The following is a 16,758-nucleotide window of genomic DNA, read 5'->3' as shown; positions in this document are numbered from 1 at the left end:
TTTAAACCAGATCCTCATCCTAAATCCATTGACTTTAAAGCTTTTGACACTTGGCCCCAAGCTGACTACCAAGTGAAGTGTGGGTCTGTGGGTGGGGAGGGGAAGATGGAGGGGAAATCTTCTGCTTCCTCAAGTGAAAAAGGGGTGGTGTCCATTTAAAGAGATGGAAGTGGGAACAGTTTGATAAGACTCAAATAGAATGGGAAAAAACAAGTTAAAACAAAGAAGGCAAGCAACTGAAGAAGAATGAGAAGGTCTTTTTATAAGTCAATTGGTTGAAACTAGATGCTTAGTTCCCAGGCTGATTCCCACCTGGAGGTTGGCTGCCTTGTGCTTTAGTGGAAAAGAAATGGGAAGTCTCCACAGTATTGAAGTATAACAATAAATCCCGCCATGCCAGGGGAACTGCAATATATGGCATAATAAAAGTAAATGTTATGGCACTTGACTTCGAAGCCTATAATCTCCTATTCAATTGGAACATAGAGTCTTCCGTCAGCAAGAGAAAACCGGACAATTTAATTTTTGCTTCTATTCATGCACAGGCCTGTGTTGGAGCTCATCTATGTTTTCTATTATGTTCCTTGAAATATGGCTGTGTAGTTTGATACAAACAATATCTCAAAATGACATCAACAACTTAGTTTGGGACCAACTGATTTCATTCTAAATTATCGTGGGCTGACAGATGCTGGTAGCTACCCACACAGGGTCTGAAAAAGCCATGTTCTCTAATTTAATATCATAATAATTTAAAATTATAGCTTTATTAAGAGGAACATATTTATTTATAGCTAACACTGAAGATTGCGAATGGCTTTCAGGACTGTGTTCTGCTATTCACTGCAGCCCACATTTGGACAGCTTCAATTGTCTGAAGCACTAACAAAACATTCTGGTACAAGTAATTTCCTTCTTGATTCAAAGCAATAAACACATGCCACAAAAGCAGAGATACAAAAGCAGCCCTGAAGAGAGCCAGTCGCTCTGCAATGTCCTATTCTCCTAAAGAGCACGTCTGCATTTGGGCCTAAAGACATTTTGCTCAAAATCCTCTCCTCCCTTTATATACGGTACATAAATTATATCTCAATATAGCTGTTATTGGCTCCTGTGATGTTGCAAGATTCCACTTTTCCTTTATATACATGTGGGCTTCCCGCAGCAGGATTTGATCTTCAGCTCTAGGTTCTTTTTTCTCATGGTAAGGATTTTCTTTTTCTTGTTGGCTTTATCACTCCTACACAAACATTAGAAATAAGCATCTCTATCTTTTTGCAGCCCACCCAGTGATTTTATATAATTTTTGAAGACAAGATGAGGAAGTTGGTAGAGATTTGGTGTTCTTTACAGATACAGAAGCTGAAGTTCAGAGTCTGTAGTTTATAGAAGGCCACCCAGCCAAGCAGCAGCAGAATCCGCAGCACTCAAACCCAGGTGTGCAGACTCCAACTCTGTGTTCTTGTCTCATGGAAAGTCCTAATCCCTACCTGCCATCCTGCCTGCCTCCCCAGCCTCAGCCCTCCATTTTCAACCTTTATCCAGCACTGACATGGGGATGTCTGACCACAGCTCAAACTCAACATGCTTCAATGAATTCATCACATTTGCCCCCAAACCAGTTCTTCCTCCAGACATGCTTATTTCTACCCAACTCAGTTTTTCCCTAGCCACCCAACTTTAAAACCTCATAACTAACAAATCATTCTCTCCTCCTACCCACTCCCAAATCCAATCTGTTACAGAGGCCAAGCCATAATGCTCTCGCATTGCTGCTTCTTCATCTATTCCTTCTTTCACAATTCTTTTGTGAGCAGTTTAATTCAGGCTCTCTCTCACTGTCTATCATTGGAACTATCAAATAATCTGACTCTTGACACCCATATTTTCTTCATCTCATTTGTCCCAAAAGCTCCATCAGCGATATCTGAATTTTTTGACCTGATCATGTTCCTTCAGTGTCAACCATCAATGGCTCCCACTGCCTGCAGAATCAATTACAAATCCATCCCTCTCCAACTCAATCCAGTCCTGACTTCCATTTCTAGTCTCCTCCTCCTCACCCCCCGCCCCGCCAATGCCAGAATAAACACTCTACTGTAGCCAGGCCGAATCTATGCTCAGCTATCAGCAGTCCCCATGTGATTTCCCTGCACATCTCTGCCTCTACCTAAGCAAATCTAACTTCCAAATCCAGGTAAGTCTGTCCCCCTTCACAGAGCCTGCCCTCATACCCTGGGTACCAAGAAGCATCCCCAACTCTGAGCAGCATTACTTTCTACCACTCAGTCATCATTTATACAGACCATCAGTGTTACTTCACTTTTTATTTGCTGTCTTAGGGGCCCAAAGAGACCCCAACACCCTGGAAAGCAGGGCCTGTGTGTGAGGTAGCCATTCAGCCTTGCACTCGAGTAGTAGGCACTCAAGTATGTAGTGGTTGATTTCATAACGGCCAATTATCATTTCTCACAATGCAAATAACATATATGTTAAATTATTAGCTTCAGGAATTATAGTTTTCTGGTATAGTCTTCTTGTAAAAATAAGAGCAAACTAAACCTCAGTATTTCTTTATGGACTTCCTAATACATACAGCTGGTGCTTAGCTTCCACAGTATGAAAAGCTTCCATAGACTAACCCCTTCTATCAATGTCTCCAACATTTACAAACTAGCTTGTTAGACTGAAAAACATGAAATTCATATTTTGGCGATAGCTACCTTAGTCATCTCCAGACCCAAAGAAAACAAAGGTCTGAGGCCAATGTTCTTCACAAGCAAGGCACAGCCCTGTATATTCTGGAGGTGGGAGAATACCTCCCTTCTTGTGGGAGGCCGCACACACACAACAGTACCTTCGCTGACACTGTGCCCACCCCTGCCTTGAAATGGGGCCTGAATGCTAAACTGCAGCCACATAACCAAAACTTAATCAGGCTCACTCCAATAATTCCTTTTCATTTACAGCCAATAACTGCTTTGTTCTTCCCTGCCCTTTAACCAGGTCAAATGCTACAGCAGGCCAGAGTTTCTATTATTATTGTGACAGCCCAAACTGTCAGAAGCTCTTGGTCATGTTTCCTGACTGAGCTTCTCAAAAGCTGACTGAGGATATAGAACAGTTTCTGGAAACAAGACAAGTACTTTTGGTGTTTACAGTGACAATGACACATCCTACCCCCAAGCCCTCACAGATCAGATCAGAGACTGTAGGTCAGCAGTTTGGAAGATGCAACTCTTTTTGCAGGTTCAGAAGAAAATGGCACCCCAGCAGAGGAGTAACCTCAGGTGATGAGAATGTGTGTGTTAGGTGCTCTGGTGCCTCTTACAGGGCCTGTCAACTATCAGACATTTGTTTCTAAATTGAGCAGCCAAAGTAAATGATGCTAGAAATCTTCCACGTCCAATCAATCCCTGATAGTGGCTGCCAGAGGTTAGGGAAGAGGAGGGGTAAAGGGGAGGTGGGTGTGGTTAAAAAAGGCAACAGAGGGATCCTACTGGCGATGGAATGTTCTGTATCTTGACTGTGGTGGTAGATACACAAATCTACATGTGACAAAACTACACAGAACTAAATACACACAAGTACTAGCAAAACTGGGGAACCTGGTAGACTATATTAACATCAATATAGTCCGGGTTGTGATCATGCACTACAATTTCATAAGATGTTACCATAGGGGGAACCTGGGTAAAGGGTATGTGGATCTCTGCATTATTTCTTATAACTGCATGCAAAATCTATACTTATTTTGAAATAAAAATTTTTAATTTAAAAAAGGCAAATTCCAAAATGTAGCCCCCTCTCTTCTGTAGAATATGAGAGAGTGCTAACTTATGACCATGATAGGTACAAATAAAAGATGTAAAGTTAAAACAAATTAGTCCTTGAATTTGAACTTCTTAAAAAGGCTGTCACCCAAGTGAAACCAACAGTGGCCTCAACCAGCACACATGTGACCTCAAACCCACCCATGCATATCCCCAAAAGACGCTCCAACTTTTTTACCCACAGAGACTTTAACTACTTTCCAATTTATCACATGGTGGTATCTTGACCTTGGGAAAACTCACCCATGTTCTGAACTAAGTGGCAATTATTATAGCAAAGCTCATTTTAATTCAAAGTCAAAACACTTAGTGCTGTGTTCACAATGAACTCTGCCATTCTGCATTTTCACCCATTGACCTCATTACATTAAAAGCATAAATCACTGGAAAATATGAATATAAGTGCTAATGCCCACTTTTACAAAAAGGTTTATTCATCATTTCTTTTCATTGGACCTTGCAAGGAATTTGTAAGGCCGGAGAGAGTAAAATTCCCAAGCATTGTGTTTTAATGTGGGAACCACCATCGCTTCCCTTGTTTACAAAACTGCAACACCTAAAACCAACCAGGGCTGTTAGCCTTGCATTTAAATAGCTGTGTTAGTTCTCACCAGATTGCTTGAAGGGGAAAACTGAACTCTTCAGTTCCTTCAAAATTGTGCAAAGAAAAGCAAGAATGTTCTCCTTACTCACCGATGTCATTGCTGCGGTCCGAGAGATCCTTGTCCAGGATACCGGATAGCGAACTGCCAACCAAATCAATCTTTGCACCGTCACCCCTACATTCAAAACACAAGTCCAGGCATTTAATAATTGGTGTGTGTCCTTGTCATTTTGTCAGCTTTCTTGTTGCACGCGAGTTAAGGAGTGCGCTGTGTGGGGGGCAGGTGGCACTGTCGCCTGTGAGGAACTCAGTAGGAGCCAAGGAGTTTTCCAGCCACACTGGCCTTGGTGCAAAGCGACGGACAGACTGGAGGCCCCCCTCTCCAGCACACATTTTCAAAGATGGCTATTTTAATAATGACTGTTCAGCAATGCACCTTTAGCCACAAACCCTCCTGCTGGTACACAGGGTACAACACAGGCCCTGCCCCTGTCTCCTGGCCAAATAAGCACCAGCAAACAGTAACTGGGAGCTTCCCTTTTAAGGACTAAGGAATGTAGCCAATGCTGCTTGTCAAAGGTCAACTACTTTTAACCTTGAGGAAAAGGTTTGCTGGCCTGGGGCTGAGACATCAGCTAGGCTGTTGACAGGCGCAAGGTGTCAAGTTGAGATCTGGCAGCCTGAAAGCTGGCACCGGGGACAGGCTGTAAAATTAGACAGCTCTTGGGTGGGTGCCCCCATGCCCGTCAGGACACGGGTGACTTCCCTCTGTATTTGGGCAAGGAGGAGCCCTTGGGGATAGGAATAGGCCTCCAAGATGATGAGAGAAACAACCCATTCATGCACGAGCAGAAGGTTCTTCCAAATTCCTCCAAAAGGGCAGCTCCCAAATGAGATTATCCAAGGTCTGTGATGGCAGCAAAATCAGAAAAAAAAATGTTGCCTATAAAATGAGAGGGAGAAGCCAAGCAGTTGTTCCCAGGAAAGCAACAGAAATAGTCCATCTTATGGCTTCCAGCAGTCACATTGGCCTGATGCCAAACCACACAATGAGGAACAGATGGGGGTATTGAGAGAGCCAAACCAGGTGGTACCTACTCTGGAGGGGCTTATGGTCTCAATGGTAGAAAGAGACAGACAACCACAAGCCTAAATTGTATAGGCTGGCTGTGTAATATACAGGCACATCAAAACCCTTTTGGGAGGATGGGTTCAGTGCAGGGGATATGCATGGCAATCCCAGGGCAGATGGAGGAGGTGGCATTACAGTTGGGCCTTGGAGGAAAAAGGAGTGAGGATATCAGTAAGACACATGATTGAGCAAGGATCCAGGGTGGTCAGAGGTCCCAAGGCTAAAGCCTGAGGTCTCCAGAGAGTAGTGAAAGGAGAAAGGTTGGCAAAGGTCAGACTGCTGAGCTGAGTACCACAGGGTTCAGTTTGTCCTGGAGGTAAAGGGAGGCAGGGGGAAACTGAAGTAGATCTATAAACCTGGAGGTAAGGGAGGGAGTTGACAGGGACGACTCCTGGGTTTCTCATCAAGAGGAGTGGTGGTGGTAGCACACAGTGTGACATGCATATCCTGTGATGGTAGAGAATACCCAGTGAAAGGAAGTAAGCCCCCATCAGTTCCCAAACAAACAAGACTGACTCAACCTCAACCATAACCTCAAGCACCCTCAACTGAAGACAAGCAGAGGTGAGAATTCTGGGGAACCAGGGCTGAGCCAAATGGCTTGGTCTTCACCAAGAGAAAATTACAACTCTTAGACTGACTGTGTGTGTGCATTATGAGACTCATTGGACTTTTCTGCGCGCAGTTGAAAATTCTGAGCTTGGTTGAATCAGAGTTCAAGGAGAATGTGGACTACTGTACTTGAAAAGGGGAAGCAGCTTGAACTTCACAGCAGAGCCTTTGTTTCCTACCTCATCCCAACACCTAAGGTGGTGGGGGCCCTCTTAGGCCAGGTTACTGTAGCAGATTGCCCCTCCTTCCTTTGGTTACCAAAGCTCAGGCCCCACAGGGCACAATCCCTTGGACAGATCCCAAGTCAACAGGAACGATGGGATTGAGGACCTTTATTTCAAAACATTTCATTGGGAGAGCCCATTAATTTGAATATAACTTTCTGAATGAAATGTTTTAGAAATGAAGTAGGAAAGCATTTTTAATTATTTTTAATTATTTTATTTTTTGCTTTGTTAATCCTCACCTGAGGATATTTCCCCATCGATTTTTAGAGAGTGGAAGGGAGGGGGAGAGATAGAGAGAAACATCGATGTGAGAGAGAGACATCAATTGGTTGCCTCCAGCATGTACCCTGACCAGAGTCGGGGATCGATCCTGCAAGGCAGGTACATGCCCTGGAATGGAACCTGGTACCCTTCAGTCGGTGGGCTGACACTCTATCTACTGAGCCAAACCTCCTAGGGTAAGCATTTTTATTTTTAAAAGTCTTCAAGGAACTTAATATTATTTTGTATTTATGGAGCCTGAATGATTTGGTGCTGTCTTTCTCCACACTAACAGACTGAACTCAAGTTACACTCACAGCCAGACAGTTCTGTCCTTTTGGGAACACACCAAGGACCTAAAACGTAAAGAACACGTGTTCTGTCCACAGAAACAGGTCATTCAGGGAACAAAAGTCCAGTTAATTCCATTGGGCTGCTTTTTTTTTTCTTGGCCAAAGGGGAGGATGGTCTAAGGTGACACCCTGGTGGGCAGCCGGGGGAAACATCAGAGGGGGTGTTGGTGGAGAGGAGCTTTGCACAGCAGTTAAGGAGCTGCATTGCAGAACGAGTTGGCTGCTTTGGAACATGTGGTTTATTTGTGCATTTTGGTCACTGTGACTCTTGGAGCTGCAATTTCCCTCTTTGATTTGACAGCTGGAAGCTTCCAGTCAAATGAAAGCCTATCTTGAGGGACTGTGGAGAACCCTATTGCACATTACAGGCATACCTCGTTTTATGCTGCTTTGCTTTATTGTGCTTCACAGATATTTGTGTTTTGTTTTTTACAAATCAAAGGTTTATGGCAACCCTGCAACAGGCCATTTAGCGCCATTTTCCCAATAGGCTTAGCTTTTTTTTTTTTTTTAACAATAAAGTATTTTCAAATTAAGTTATGTGCACTGTTTTTTTCAGTCAAAATGCTATTATTGCACATTTAATAGACTACAGTATAGTGTAAACATAACTTTTATACATACTGGGAAACCAAAAATTTGTGTGACTTGCTTTATTGCAATACCTGCTTTATTGTGGTGATCTGGAACCAAACCTGCAATATCTCTGAGGTCTGCCTGCCTATCTGCACTGTGCTCATCTTCTCTTGGACTGTATTACTTTTCTACCCTTACTTCCCCTTTACTGTTGCTCTCAACTAATTTTTGAAAGTTATCTCAAAGCCTTTGTCGAATAGCGCAGGGTAAAAAGAAGTAATTTTAAAGAAGAGAATGTATATCCTCTTGATGTTCATCTGCTTTAATCTGGGAGTAAATGCTAAAGAAATAGTCCAAAACACCCAAATGGGTTTTGCAGGTTAATATGTCTATCACAGTGCTATTCATAATAATGAAAAACTGAAAAAAAACTGAAAACTTTCATAAACAGGAGAATAGTAGAATAACCTATGGCATTTGACAGACTTTCATATAGCCATTGAAATAATGTTTATAAACAGTTTATGACAACAGGATGTTATGATGTTATAATGTCAAGGAACAAAGGTAAGTTTAAAACACCTCAATGCACATACACCCATGTGCACTTCTGATATATTAGGAAGAGGGATTTTTTTTAAGAGACTGGAAGAATATTTAGTAGTTATTCCAGGGTAGTCTGATGGGTGATTTCTAACATCAAGTTCAGCAGTTGGTACATGGCAGGCTAAAAAACACTTGTGGATTTAATGAACATTTGCCTTTTTTTTCTAAAATGGGAATGCATTATTTATTTGTACAATAAATGCGTTTTTTCCAAAAGACAAAATTATATGACATTCACTATGATCATAGCTATGCAAAACCAATAAAACAAACCAAGTCATACAAAGGAAAAAGATGGGAAAGAAAAAGTCCAAAATGTTAATAGTAGTTGTCTCTGGGATAAGACTATAGGTGAATTTTTCCTTCCTTTTAAAGTTCACTTTTAATATTAGAAACTGTACAATTCTTGCAGCTTCTTCTCTTTCTCCTTTTCTCCCCAACCATGTCATCAAGGTAAAAGGTGAGATTGCCCGCCTCTGCTGCAAGCTCTCCTTTAAGAGTCTCCCCCACCACCGATGCCCATGTGATCACCTGGAACTACAACTGGAACTCACCTGGGGTGAGTTAAAATTCCTAGACTGAGAGGCCCAGGTCATGAGGACCCACCCTGAAGAAATAGGCAGTGCCATCTCTGAGTGACCCCTCCCCATATTCTAAAGTACCAGCCACATTCTGATAGGAAGGAGATTGGGATCCCCTATCTCTCTACTGAGCCCTGATCCTTCATACCAAGAGCCAGACCCAGGCTTTCAGCTAAAATTATCTTCTATACAGGGCCAGAAGCAAGACTATTTTGAAAACACAGTAGGTGTAGTTTTAAAAAAAGTCTGATCCTTCCAAGTAGGGAAGCTGCAGCTGGTGTTTTGACAGTGTTCAGACTGTGGGTGTGGAAGCGTTTTACAAAGTCTATTTGTAAATGCCTTCACTGTATTTATAGACTCTTACAACAATGCTAATGAGTTTTAGTTCTGAAAAATACCAGAATTTCTGAAATTCTCCAAAGCATGTGTTTGGAGTGACTGATGCCCAATGAGGTTTCAGTCCTCAATGGTCCTTGCTCTCCTCCAGTCTGCCTAACACAGAGATACCATTTTGCCAAGAAGGATGTTACTAAATTGAACAAAAGAGAAAAAAAGCCCATCCTTTTGTAATTTACTAGCTCTTATGAGGGTTTTTGTGTGGTGAGTTTCTCCATCCACAGCTGTTAAATAAAAGGAGAAAATATAAGAAAGCAGGTATATCACCATACACCAAAGAAAACATTGTTATTTTCTTGTATTTTTATCAGCAGTTTTAGTTATGGACACTTAAAACACAGGAGTTCGATAGGCAACTAGCAGCTAAGAGTCTCCTTGCTTTACTGGACAGGAACCTAAATCACAGAGAATGAGTTGACTAGCCCAAGGACACCCAGCAGGATGGAGTGGAACCTACAATCCCATAGAAATGACAGCAACAACTGATAACTGATAGCCTACCATGAGCCAGGCATGAGGATTGCCCCTTTTATATGTTATTCAATCATCAGAACCACCCCTTGAAATATCTACTCTGCCTCAAGGACACGGAGCTGCACTGCCCAGAGCCTCCTTCAGTGAAGGGCTGCATGTTCCTGCTTGTAGGAATGCTGTTGGTTCCTCCAGGGACCACCCCAGCTGCAGAGAGCCACCTCGACTGAGGTAAACCTTTTCCAGGGTGGACTACAACACACATTATAAAAGTCTTGCCCATTTCAGTCCAACACAGAACAACTTGGAGGAACTATTTTAGCTTCAAAGCTCCCTGTGGAGTTGGCTGAGGCTTTGGTGAGCCAGTATTACAACCTGACTTCTCCCTCTAATCAAGTTTCCTTCTTCCTTCAGTGAGCCCCAAGCCCTAAAACAGATCCTGCATACTCAATGCTGCCTCGGAGTCTTTTTCCTGGAGAACCTTAGCTGTGATCCCCTTATTTTCATTATATAGATCAGGAGATGGAGGCTCAGTAAGATTAAGTCACTTGCTGACAAAAGGTTATAAAAGTAGTAGAGTAGTGAGGTCTGGGTTTGAACCTACTAACTTTAACTCCAGGGCCAAGCTCTTGACCACTTCTCAAAGCTGCTTCAATTGGCCTCCTGGTCACAGGGCTGGTGAGTCATCAAGGATGCCAGGTAGCCTGCCACCACTTCTCACTGCCAGCTGTGTGAATCACCTTTGCTCCCCAAGTTAAAAAGTACTAGTGATAAACAAAAATCACACACCTCAAAAAAAAATCACACTCCTCACCTACCCTGAAGGCCTGCTCTTCCCACTTAGACTTGAGACATGAGATTGAGTATGTGCATAGTCAGAAACGTGGAAGGTGTGCCATGTGCATCCCTTGAGAACATGAGCTCAGCCAGTGGCATGGCCCAATTTAGCCCAAGTTGGGACAGTTAAGCCAAGACATGTGGCCTGGAAAAGGTGTTGGAGTGCACAGGAAGCCAAGGCAAGGAAACAAGTAAATAAATAAATTAGCAGCATTAACAGCAGCAACAAAAAACTACCAAGATGACCCTACATCCCTTCTAGAAGTGAGTGGTGATGAAGGGAAAAAGAGTGAATACACTGATTCCCATTGAACAAAAAAGATCCCAAATCCCGATGATGACTCTTTTTGGAAGTCCTTTCTCCCTGCCATCAGAAGGATCTATTACTATAATGCAAATGTTTGGGCTTTAACTGTCTAAAAATTGTTATAGGGGGGAAAGAGCTGGGAAGAGAAGAAAAGGAAAATAAATAGAAAATCCCCATCCCCTGCGCTCAGGAAACCACTGAAGTGCACATCGAGAATTCTGTTTTTCTCTAGCTTTCATCCCCACCCCGGGGGTTATCAACTCAGGTGGACAATGGCAGATGTCAAATATGAAAATCCTAGAGAAATGTCTTGGGTTGCCCCGTCTCTTTCTTGCTCCAACTCCACAACCTTGTTTTACCACCCTCTTCTAATGCAAAACTACCAGGTCCTATAATTCACTTCCTTTGTCCACTGAGGATGAGAGGCCAATAGCTTTTCTGGCTGCCCACTCATCACATCTCAGGCTTGGGCTCTGACTACTAAAACTGAATAAAGATCATTCAGCTCAAGCCCTAATTTTATTACGGACAAGGGTCCTGTGCTCCAAGGGTAGGCGTTATGTGCCCAAGGCCACGCAAGTAATTGGTGGCAGAGCTGAAACCAGATGGAAGGTTCCTGATGCCCAGTCGTATCTTTGCCCATCACACTTGGGATGGCAATAATCAAAATGAGCATCCACATGCATATGTTTTATGTTTCTAGAGATTTTTTTTTCTCTCTTAAATAAACAAGTATAAGAGGGCTCTGTCTGTGCAAGAAGCAGATGTGAAGCCAGTCCTTTGTTAATATTCTGCACAGGGAAGTTGCCGCCAGGGGAGATTGAATCCTTCCATCAGGAAAGGACAAAATTGTAGCAGCAGTAAGCCAGTTTCCTTCACTCATCAGCCTCCTTCCCCTTTCCCAGAAATCCGGATCCAAATGCCCTGCTGATATCTGTGGAGTCCCTGTATATCTACTTGATGGCCAAGAATGTCCCAGGAATCACAGACACGTTTTTATTGCAAACTTTCCAGTTAAACATGGGACAGCTTGAGCCAGGCCAGGGGTGCAAGGAGTGGGAAACAGGGTGGTTTTCCTGGCAGCTCTCCCCTTGCACTGCGTCCTTGTTTGGATGAGCACAAACAAACGTGGCTATTTATAGTTGGTGAAGACACGTTGGAAGGTGATGGGACACTGCCCACTCAATTCTCCTCCAAATTTCTGTTCTTTGTGCAGACTCTGCAGGCGTGTATGGAAATAGGCCTTGCTTCGGAGCTCATCCAGAGCATGAAAAGCTCACACCTCCCTAAGGCAAAAGGATGATGACATCTGCAGCTCTCATCTGCAAAACCACAGCTGGGCATCTCAGAGAGGCAAGGGGCTTTAAAGATGCCTGGAGGAGGGGAACTCTGAGAAAAGTTTGTGGGGGTGCCAGTGGAGGAAGAGTGTTCAAAGCAATAGCCCACGGAAAAAGCATTATATGAACCAATTAGCACTGTGTCTGTGTGAGGTGTCTCTACATCCTACTGTTTTCTTGCCCAATTCTGGCCATCACTGGCAGGAAAATCAACGTGCCTCTGTCTGGACTGGGACTAAACCCTGTCACTACTGTTGGTTCTTGCTGCAGGGAATAAAATTCATTCTAAGTGTGAGTGGAAAGAAGGAAAGAGAGAAGGTTAGACACACTAATGAAATGAGTTCAGCAAATAATGCAGACAAGGTAATGGCTCAATGGAATTTCTATGCTCTAGAAATCGACTGTCCTCCCTCAGTCCTTAGCCTTCCCTGAGTTCTGACTCCCCTGACTCTCTTGCTGCCTCTGGGGGAGGCTGCTCAGGCTTCCACCCCCGAGAGGCCTCCTGATGTGCTCTTTGAGGGGGTCCATATTTCCTTACTCCCACAGAGCTACCAAGCCTGACCTGTTTGGCACCATGAAGGAACCCCTATCCCACCAAAGCTACCCACTAAGTTCTCTCAGGTGAGGGAAAGAAGCACGTGTGTATTTGCTGAGTGCCTCTCAAATGCCAGGCAAGAACCAGGATCCTCAGGTACGGTGGTTTGTTTAAATCTGCATACCTGGGCAAGGTAGGCCTCATTGTGTCATTTTGCAGAGGCAGAAACTGAGACCCAGGGAAGTGTGCACCTGCTCAAAGTCACAGGGTAAATAAGTAGAGGGGTGGGTTTTTGATCCTAGTGTGCCTTGCTCCAAAGCAATGCGTGGGCAGGAACCATGTCTGGCCTAGTTACCATAGTTAACGGTTACCTAGAAAAGGGCCTGGCCAAATGTAGGCACCTGATGACTATGCATATAGGTGCAGATGCACACATACCATCCTCTCTCATCAGTGAATCCATATGTAAGCACCCATTTTCCATAACCAAGTTTCTCACAAGTTAAGTCTATATATCAGGGGTCCTCAAACTTTTTAAACAGGGGGCCAGTTCACTGTCCCTCAGACCGTTGGAGGGCCAGACTATAGTTTAAAAAAACAAACTATGAACAAATTCCTATGCACACTGCACATATCTTATTTTGAAGTAAAAAAACAAAACAGGAACAAATACAATATTTGTATTTGCATGTGGCCCGCGGGCCGTAGTTTGAGGACCCCTGCTATATATGCTTGATGGCCTACACATTCTCTCTTCAACTCACCCCAAGTCTGTCTCTTGCCCCAAATGATTGTGCAGAAATGCCTCAACTGGGATCACTGAGAGCCAACTATTGCCCAAAGCCCATGGGTGTGTTTTAGTCTTGCCTGGTGCTCACTATATTGGTGGTTCTCACAGCTTGTTCAGCCAACCAGTACCATTAGCAACAATTGGAGCTCCCTAGAAATACAAACTCTCTGTCCTTAACCCAGCGCTACTGATTACAAACTTGGGGGAGCTTCGATCTCTGTTTTAACAAGCCTGCAGGTGATTACAGTGCACCCTCAACTGTGAGACCCATGGATCAATAGTTGTTCCACCTTCTCTTCTTCCAGCTTCCATGACATCATGCTGCACTTACCCTTTTCAATGGCTCCTAGTTCTTCCTCCACCCGATAAACAATTTTCCCCACTGTTGTCTTTACTCTCTTCTTTTCTCCATAATCTTCTGGAGTGATTATAGCCATTCCATGCTTATAACTGCCATTTATGAGCCAACAACACCCATCTCTATAAGTTCTAGCCAAGATCTCTCTCCTGAATCCTTCAAAGGCATGTCTTGGTCCGAATTGTAGAAAAACATCTAACAATTCATCACTAGGGCTCTTTTAAAAGACATTTGGAATACTTGAGTAATCTAAACTCAAAATGATGGCCCGAGCACCCACATGCACATTTTACCCGCCTTCTTAGGAAACAAGTGTATGCACTCTAGATATACTTATCTTCCTCTTTTGTTTATTAATTGATTGATTAGTTTATACCTAGTAAGAATAAATAACTCTTTTTTAAATGCTTTATTTTGGTGGGCATGGGGGCCAGACACCTCACAGAGCAATCAGGGCCTGGAAGCTTATTTTCTGCTAAATTGTAACCCCGGGGCTTTAGCAGTTCTGATGCCTGTGCAAATCTAAAGAAAAATTAATTTCCATGTGGGTAAGTTGGTCTCAAGAGAGATATCCACCCTTCTCTAAGCACTTAGTTGATGTTTGGCATATAAATGTTTACTTAATCTTTGCCTCAAGCTGCTCAACAGTCATTTATCTCCCAGTGTCTCTCTGAAATCCAGGGCTGTATTTTCCTTACAAGTGAAAATGTTGCAACTGGCCCTCCCCACTGGATCCTGTGCTCCAGTTCTCCCAATTTAGCCCCCAGCCCTTCACAGAAAAAGTACCTTGTGTGTGAAAAATTTAAAGCAATAGGCCATGTCCAAGCAGTACAGGTCTGAGAAGTCACTAGGCCTCCTGCCCACAGCTTGGTGTCCAAGACCCAACGGAGATTCCTCCTCCAACAGATGCTTCCACATCTACAGTCAGTAGACAGTGCCCTCTGGGATTCTTGAGCCATGGTAATCAACTCCTCATATTCAGAATGTCCTCACTGAATGGCCTGCTACCCCCCTGATTACTGAACCTTTATTATCAATGATCAACTCCCAGAACATTGACATCCCTCTGAGAGGACACTGGCTTCCAGAATATCAACCTTACCCCACTTCATATCTTGCCATCTTCCTGAGCCTATGACAGCCATGTAGGTAATCCATCTCCAATGGCAAGCCCCTCTTTCAGACCTACTTCACCTCTGAACTTATGAGCACCAACTTCATCTTTCTGACCAGCATCTCCTATACTTCTGACAATTGACTTCTCCCACTTCATCCTTGCTTACCTCACTTCCTCCTTATGTTTTTTTTTTAGCTTCCCCTCCATTCCAGACCCCTGTATATCACTCAAGGCCCCCAGACACTACTCGTCCCCATCCCCTGCCCTGCCAGTCACTTGCCCCCACTTAGAGAGCAAGGGCTACTCCCTGCTGTAGCAACAATGGGCAAAGTTCATCCTTTCCTGCTCCAGCTTCCCCACTCTTTGGGAAGAAAAAGAAATGTATTACAACTTGGGGTGTCTGTGTTTGTGAGATTAACAAACCTGTTCTGGTCTAGCCAGCCTGCTTCTACCTCTTTCCCTATTAGGCTTATTTTCTTTTGAAGGCACACACCTGATCTGCCCCTCAGGTTTCTGGCTTGCTGCCTCCCACTGCATGCAATTACTAGAGCTCAGAGCAGCCTGCTTCCTTAGATTTTTCCTCCAGAGTTTCCTTAGATTTTTCTTTTTTAAATTTCGGACCCTTCTCCCAGGTTTCAGGACTTCTTTTCACAGAGATTTCTGAACATATATTTATTAAATTGATAATTCACATTATTAGACATAGAACATTACATGTTCGTGTATGTGTGTGCATACATATACAAAAGGTTTAGACATATTGAAATATATTTATGATTAAATATCAAAACAAGTGAGTAGGTGCCATACTTTTGAGCCTGCATTTTCTCAAGTGTGAAAATAGGGTAGACAGAATGCTTTTTGAATCACAACCACCTTAGTTACATGCTGAGCTGGACAAGACAAGCAGACACTTTCTTTGCCTACTATGAAATAATAACCAAGGCATCCCCAAGGCATAGATTTTCAAACAAAGGAGGCACTTATGGCCTAGGGGAACCTCCTATTAGCATTCAATTTTTAAATCAACCCTGGTATTAAATATTTTTGAAAAAGTCTTTTTTCCTGTTAAAATTCCATCTTGCCCTGGCAGGCACTTCTCAGTGGTTAGAGCATCAACCTGCATACTGAACGGTCATGGGTTTGATTCCCGGTCAAGGTTACGTACCTGGATTGTAGGTTTCATCCCCAGCCCTGATCAGGGCATGTGCAGGAGGCAACTAATTGATCTGTCTCTCTCATACTGATGTTTTTTTCTCTCTCCCCTTTCCCCACTCCTTTTCACTCTTTCTAAAAATCAATGGAAAGAAATCCTTGGGTGAGGATTTCAACAGCAAAAAATTCCATCTTCACTTAATTTCTAGAAATTGGAGGAACATGCTTACCAATGGATATGTTAATGGCATGCGTCCTCTTGCTCAGAATGGACACACAAGTGTGCACTGGTGTCCTCTAGCTCCCCTAGACATGATTCATGAAAACTGATCTGCAATGCTTGAGCTCCACCATTACTAAGATCCAGAACAGTGCTTTGTACATAGTAATCCTGCAATATAATTGTGTTAAGTGAACACATCTAGAATAGATTCCCCTCTTCCTAAATTTATGTAATTCTTTTTTTCTAAAACATGCCAGTTCCTGTTTAAATGGAAAGAAATCGATCTCTTCTAGAAGCCACATTTGGCAGCGAGCTTTCTGGTTGATGAGAGGAAGCTTTAGCCAAGACACTGCAGCTGAAGTGGTATGCCTGGTGTCCAACAAGAATGGCAAACAATGACGTATGTCCATGGGTTAAATCACCCATCCAACTATCTATCCAGTCAGG

The 16,758-nt window shown here is 43.3% G+C and overlaps 1 protein-coding gene across 8 annotated transcripts in view; it reads right to left on the bottom strand.

The window, feature by feature from the left end:
* Positions 1 to 16,758, bottom strand: part of SH3KBP1 (SH3 domain containing kinase binding protein 1) — a 332,666-nt gene that overhangs the window by 29,175 nt on the left and 286,733 nt on the right. For all 8 annotated transcript variants that reach the window (XM_036304656.1, XM_036304652.1, XM_036304658.1 and 5 more), the window contains one exon: positions 4,527 to 4,612. In XM_036304656.1, coding sequence (XP_036160549.1) covers positions 4,527 to 4,612 — 86 coding nt within the window. The remainder of the gene's footprint in view (positions 1 to 4,526; positions 4,613 to 16,758) is intronic.

The sequence above is a fragment of the Myotis myotis genome, unplaced genomic scaffold (genome assembly GCF_014108235.1).
Source record: "Myotis myotis isolate mMyoMyo1 unplaced genomic scaffold, mMyoMyo1.p scaffold_m19_p_4, whole genome shotgun sequence".
Lineage (NCBI taxonomy): Eukaryota > Metazoa > Chordata > Mammalia > Chiroptera > Vespertilionidae > Myotis > Myotis myotis.
This window is presented reverse-complemented; position numbering and strand designations above follow the sequence as displayed.